This window comes from Acyrthosiphon pisum, chromosome A2, assembly GCF_005508785.2.
Source record: "Acyrthosiphon pisum isolate AL4f chromosome A2, pea_aphid_22Mar2018_4r6ur, whole genome shotgun sequence".
NCBI classification, from domain to species: Eukaryota; Metazoa; Arthropoda; class Insecta; order Hemiptera; family Aphididae; genus Acyrthosiphon; species Acyrthosiphon pisum.
In genome coordinates, this window is record NC_042495.1 from 104772484 (window position 1) to 104778646 (window position 6163).

Here is a 6163-nt window from a genome sequence, read left to right on the forward strand (position 1 = left end):
TTAAATCATTCATTTTTATAAGTTATTTAATTATAATTAAATTACCGTTTATTATTGAACAATTTATCATATATTTATGTATAAATTATTATCTTTGTACTTTTGTATTAGTTTTACATACAATAATTTATTATAGCCAAAACTTGTTGAGAAAAAATGTACAAGGTAAATTGTTCTGCAGCCCCCAAAAGAGTAAGGTATTACTCGATAATAAATAACTAAATAAAGTCAAAAAATAAAACATATATTTTATTAATGATATAATATTATATAAGATTTATTAGATAAAATATTTCGTTATAAATCACAGACGTTTAACATTTTAATAAATATATTATAAAATTATTGCTATAATAGGTAATATTATATAAATATAAACAATTTAAGAGATTTATGTCATAAGCCAGTATACTGATGATGAGAACTAGAACTATTTAAATCTATTACGGAATTTTGAGCCATCAGACAACTCACATTTAACCACGACAGTTTTCCACTATAACTTTGGTTATATTGTTCACTAAAAAAGATTTATTTACATTAACATAAATATTATTTTCATAATTAAAAGTAAGACAAAAATACCTGAAAAATGGAACAAGATTAACCAAGTTAAACTTATTGGGAGAATTGGCCAATATTCGGTTTATCGTTATCAAAAAATTCATTATCTGTCTTAAGTATATTTGTAACTTTTTGCGTCGCTCTTCAACAAAGTTGGCACCCTACAAAATATAAAATGTAAAGATTTTTATATTACTTGAGTATTTAGGTTTAATCAAATGTTTTAATATAAATAAAAGCAAATATAATATAAGTAAATTGTCAAATAATATACATTATACTCTGTTCAAAATAAGAAACACAAATGACAACCAACTTGTGCTCAGGGACGTGGCAATACTATAGATACAATAGATTGGTGACTTGGTGGGGCCAGGAGTCAGGGCAGCAATCAAATGAAAGGAAAATTAAATAGATCTATCTGGACGTCATTAGTTATTTTCATTAATCTATTAATAGGTGAAGAAAGTGCATAATTAGTTCTTTGAAGTGGAATGTAAAAAGTATTTGCAGATCTAGTTTGACAATGAGGAACATTAAAATTTAAGCAGCTGAGTAATTTGGGACAATTTAAAAACCATTTTAAACACTATTTTATATAGAAATTTCAAATCAATGATTTTTCTCCTTACAGCTAGACTGTTCATATTTAATTGGTGAACAGAATATAGGTATTTTTAGAATATTTAAATACTTATACAAATAATTTGTGCATAATATGTTAGTCACTAAGACACACATGCAGAAAAACAATTTTGGTAGTGAGGGGAGTGTCATTAATAAAAAAATTTCAAATTAATCTAATATGGTCAAATTGAAAATAAATAATTTGAAATATTCTGGTTGTAAAGATTGAACCCCCAAACCTGTAGATGTGCCTATCTTTATCAAATGTTATGCATATTAGTTACAATTATCTGTTTTACATATTATGTAAAAAAACTATGCTTCAACTTCATACATTTATAGTTATTATACCTTATTTCCAATAGTCTTTTTAGGTGGCAATGAAATTGTTGACACTACATTGTACTGTTTTTTTAGTTGTTTGTGAAATTCTGTAAACTGTGAATATCTTCGGTAAACATTCCATTCTTCATTTAGAATTCGTACATGGATCTATTAATATAAACGCATTAGTACTAAAGTTTTAAACAAATGTAAATAAATTAAAACTCATTTCATGCGCTCACACACCTGGTATACATGATGTGGGTCATTAATTCGTCCAACTAAAAATGCAGATGGAACCCATAAGTGTATGTTTGTGTGTGGTATTTCATCTGATGGTAATGGGCCTCTCAACGATACCAATTCTGTTCTTAGTTTAGTAATACAGTGATCTTTTGCTATAATTTGATTGTTTAAACGACCATTTAGTTCAATCAGTTCACTGTGCATTTCAGCTACCTAATTATTCAATAATTTGCAATGCTTAAATAATATTTACTTAACTAGTAGGATAAAAATTACAAACTTGAATTAGTTTTTGTTGATATAATTTAGCTTCTTCACTTTCATTTTCATCTTGTTTCATCAACTGTACAGCACTAACATATTTCCTCAGTTGATGTTTCAATAAGTCATTTTCACTGTGAATAAAACAAAAATAAAATTGATGTATCAGTGGAAAAATTATATTATAACATAACATTACATACATTTATATTTTCTACTTACCGAGTTAAATCAGTGATTTTAGTTGTAAGTCCATTAATATTTTCCTGATATTGTTTCTCCAAAAATAACAATTGATCTCTTGATTCGTCAAATCTATGTAAACTATTACTATCTTCATTAGATCCCATTGACTTACTTTCATCATCTTAATAAAAATAATATTGTATTATTATTATAGTATAATATTAAGAGTAATGGAAAATATTCACCATAATAGTGCAATACAAACAAATTAAAATATTTATTAATATTTTGATATTTTGTGCTCATTAATGGGTAAATATATAAAAATATTTATAAATAAATTCATAAATATGTGAAAAATGAAAATTAAGTACCTGTGTCACAAGGAGGACTTAAAGAAGATACAGGCACAAAAACTTCATAAGAGTCAGTATTTTCATTGATGGTGCTTAATTTTCTCAACCTTCAAGGAAATAAATTAACACATTTTATTATATTATACTATTTAGGATAGCATATATCATCTTTTAAACACACATCTTGTAACAGTAAAGCCGAGTATACAGCTACATTGTTTGTTGTGCCATGTTTAAAAGTAGAGCTCGGCCCAACATGTAAATTGTGGTGAGTGAATGCCAGGATTAAATCATAATATTATAAAACACACACAACAGACGATATAACTGTGAATCCGGCATAATAGTTAAAGATATTATAAAATAATTATTCTTACTACAATATTACCTATTTTCCAGCTCTTTTTCAGTTGATGGCAAATCTTCAAACTCTCCGATAAAGTAACCAGTCTAAAAATAAAGCCAGATAATACGTCAACATAGTTTTTAATATAAGTAATATCAATCTTACAATTGTATCATATGAAGTTAATGATGTAGCTGAAGCTTCATTACCAACATGCAATAATACATCATTGTCAGATTTTACTTCTTCAGCCGTTTGAATATCATCCTCACTTTGATCAAAATTTATTACATTTGCTTTTATTTTTTTTAATTTTCCACTATTTTCCTTTTTCAACATTAAATTGCTATCTATAATATAAAATGTTATATAAATAAAACAAAACAAATCAATAAAATATAAATTTTAGCTTTTGCTGTTCACTGTGAATGATACAATTTTATGTTCAAATCATAAAATATAATATTTATACTGTCTTTACGGCCTCTAAGAAACTGTCTTGATATTAAAGAATTTTTTTTCTCAATATTTAAACCTCGATTTAAATATTGAAGATTATCAAGAAAGGAAATTAAGCATATCAATACATATAGGATCAAAATCAAACATTCAAGAAATTACAAGTGTGATATACCAGCAGTGAACCTACCCATATCGGACTCAGACCTTGATATGTCGGTATATAACTATTACATATCACATTGTTAGATTAAAGAAATTAAATAGATAAGAGTACAAGTTAAAAATTCTCTTAAAAATAGAAATAATACCTCCATAAATTATTGGTTCATTAAAGGTGCAATCTAAGACATCTTTATTGAATTCTAGTTTATCTATTGCCAAGGCGAATACTATTGATGATAAACCTGAAAAAACAGATGATATGTCCAACTGTTAGTCGTATAATATAATTTGATATAAAATGTACAAGATATTATACCAACCAGCAGCAGTAATGGGCAATATTGAATTTTTTTCTGTATTACTCATAAAAGCCCATTTTTCGTAAAATCGATTGATGAGATTTTCATTGTTAATACACAAATGCATGTACTTTTCCAAGCACCGTTCATTAATGGATGCTCTTATCCAAGCTTTACCTCGACCATAATCGTTCCTGATATTTGATAACAAATCAAAACGTTGTTTTTCCGGCTCATTTAATATTTCTTTAACAAAACACCAAAATGGAATGAGGCGATTTTGACTTTTGTCTCCGTCTGAAAGACCAGTAACGATTTTTGTCACTCCCCGTTTCAACAATGAACTTCTAAAATCACGATACAATAAAGGTGTATACAACCTTAGTGAAAGCAATATTTTCATAAATCTTACTTGTCCTCTGCATTAATTGATTTCAGCCCATGACTCAATATGGCTTCAATACACTGACATAAGTTAGAGACTTCCTGATCAGATTCAGTTGCTATTTCAGAAGAACTGCCAAATCGTTTTTGACACTGTTTCACAGAGTTCAAAAGATTTTTTTGTAATCTTTCACACTTGCCAGCCTCACTTGTGTTCACGTGAGCCATTTAAACCCTGCAAATAATAGCATACAGTTCCAATAAATAAACAGCAATTATTCAAAAGTAGGTACAAAAAAGTAAAACAAATACCTATTAGCAACAAGTAGGTGAACTGGGTACGCAAAGGTTTTACGTAATACAGTAAATTGTAGTTAATCATTCAAAAACTGGATTTCTTGAGAATTGTATTCGGTTTTCAGTGACCTTTCTTATCAAGATCTTTTCACCAACATGCAAACGACTAAACAAAGTACAATATTAAAAAAATTGGTGAATTAGGTAAATTAAAATTTCAAATACAAAAATGCACAGTGGGTACCTAGGTAGATTAATATTTAATATTTAATGAATTTTTTTACAGATAATTTAATTACTAACTACACTATCTATATAAACAACTGATAAAAATTAAAATGTATTTATTATGAAATAATATTATGTTTTTTATGTCCAAGGACCTACCCACCATAGTGTATAGAGTACCCACACTCCGCAGAACAGTAACTGTTTTGAATTTTTGATACTTGATAATTGAATCTTGGATCTGCAATTTTATCACAAAAAAAATTCATTATTACGTCACTGGTGCTGGTCGTCGACTGTTTTGAAGTCAAGGTTTGCTGTTCATAGATAAAAGTAGTACAGGTTGTCTCGAAAAGCTATCACATACACGAGCTACAATAACCATGGACAACACCATGGACTAAGATAACACTATTCTACCGGGATGCGTTCAAATAATATGATTAGAGCGCAGAAATACAGAATATATGTAATAATAATATTATATATATATATTTCATATATTCTGTGATTAGAGTATGAGTAGAGTACGTTTAAGTAGAGTTATTTATTAAACATTAATATTATAAATAAATAAAACTATTAGGTAGGTACATTTATTTAGCTATGATTTCTATTTTTGAATACTTGACACACGATGTAGGTAAAACGGTGTAGTCACTCGAGCCGAGAAGTGAGTCCAAATCAGACGGCACTTTGGTTAGCGCGCCTTCCGACAGGTAGCGCTAAAAAGGCCGATCAACAACCGGCTGCTATAGCCTATAATAGAGAAGGCCGTATTTGTAATGCATTAAATGCCTTTTTGCGTATTATCCGCGGTAAAGTTTTAAAATTTCATACTTCAGTATTCAATATTCATTCAAATTTATATTTTAATATAATCAAATATTCACCTTATAGTATTATAATTTATTATACTATTTAATAGGTACTATTGACGTAAAAATAAAAACTGGAGTGAAGAATTGAAGGTTTCTCTATTCCTCTCACTTTGACTGGAAGAACAATTTGCATTGGTAAATAAATGCATTACTTTTTTACCTAATTAGTTACCTTTTTCTTTGTTATTTTTTCCTTAAAAATAGCTTAATAAATCTAACAATGTTAATATATTTTTACTGTTGATTAAACTAAAAAACAACCCAGGGACATACAGATACCTTGTAGATATGGGGGTAGATACATAATATTATGTACAACTAGTATTTTCTTTGTTTAATCTTTAATTTAAAAAATATAAAAATATCCCTACATTTGAAAATCGTTCTGGTAATCCTAAAAATATTGTCGGAATAGCATTTTCTCTCAATGCCGGACGTATTCGTTCAATATATTTAATTGACCCATCAGGCATTTTACACTCATATTTTAAAAAATCATCTTCTTTAAAATGTAAGCCGCAAACTACATCTTTTATGGAT

The 6163-nt window shown here is 27.9% G+C and overlaps 1 protein-coding gene across 4 annotated transcripts; it reads right to left on the reverse strand.

Moving 5' to 3' along the window:
• Positions 1-228: 228 nt before the first annotated feature.
• Positions 229-5086, reverse strand: LOC100165548 (sorting nexin-29). 4 transcript variants are annotated; one of them, XM_001946392.5, is made up of 14 exons: positions 4906-5086; positions 4530-4680; positions 4246-4452; positions 3855-4180; positions 3681-3776; positions 3076-3260; positions 2953-3014; positions 2583-2671; positions 2245-2389; positions 2042-2156; positions 1762-1974; positions 1543-1683; positions 586-725; positions 229-520 (listed from the first exon to the last, which is right to left on the reverse strand). In XM_001946392.5, exons 3-14 carry the CDS (start codon positions 4443-4445, stop codon positions 397-399), a joined length of 1836 nt encoding a protein of 611 aa, XP_001946427.2. In that variant the 5' UTR covers positions 4446-4452; positions 4530-4680; positions 4906-5086; the 3' UTR covers positions 229-396. The 4 variants fall into 4 exon arrangements, with proteins under 4 accessions (XP_001946427.2, XP_029345217.1, XP_008183888.1 ...); XM_029489357.1 differs by having other exon boundaries at positions 4902-5086; XM_008185666.3 differs by lacking the exon at positions 4906-5086 and adding an exon at positions 4759-4885.
• Between the last annotated feature and the right edge of the window lie 1077 nt (positions 5087-6163).

Coding starts and splice junctions, on each gene's coding strand:
- LOC100165548 (XM_001946392.5), bottom strand. CDS start 4,445: ATGGCTCACGTGAACACAAGTGAGGCTGGCAAGTGTGAAAGATTACAA. Junction 3,777..3,854: donor ATTGCCCATTACTGCTGCTG/GTTGGTATAATA, acceptor CTGTTTTTTCAG/GTTTATCATCAATAGTATTC. Junction 2,157..2,244: donor AAAATCACTGATTTAACTCG/GTAAGTAGAAAA, acceptor TTTTATTCACAG/TGAAAATGACTTATTGAAAC.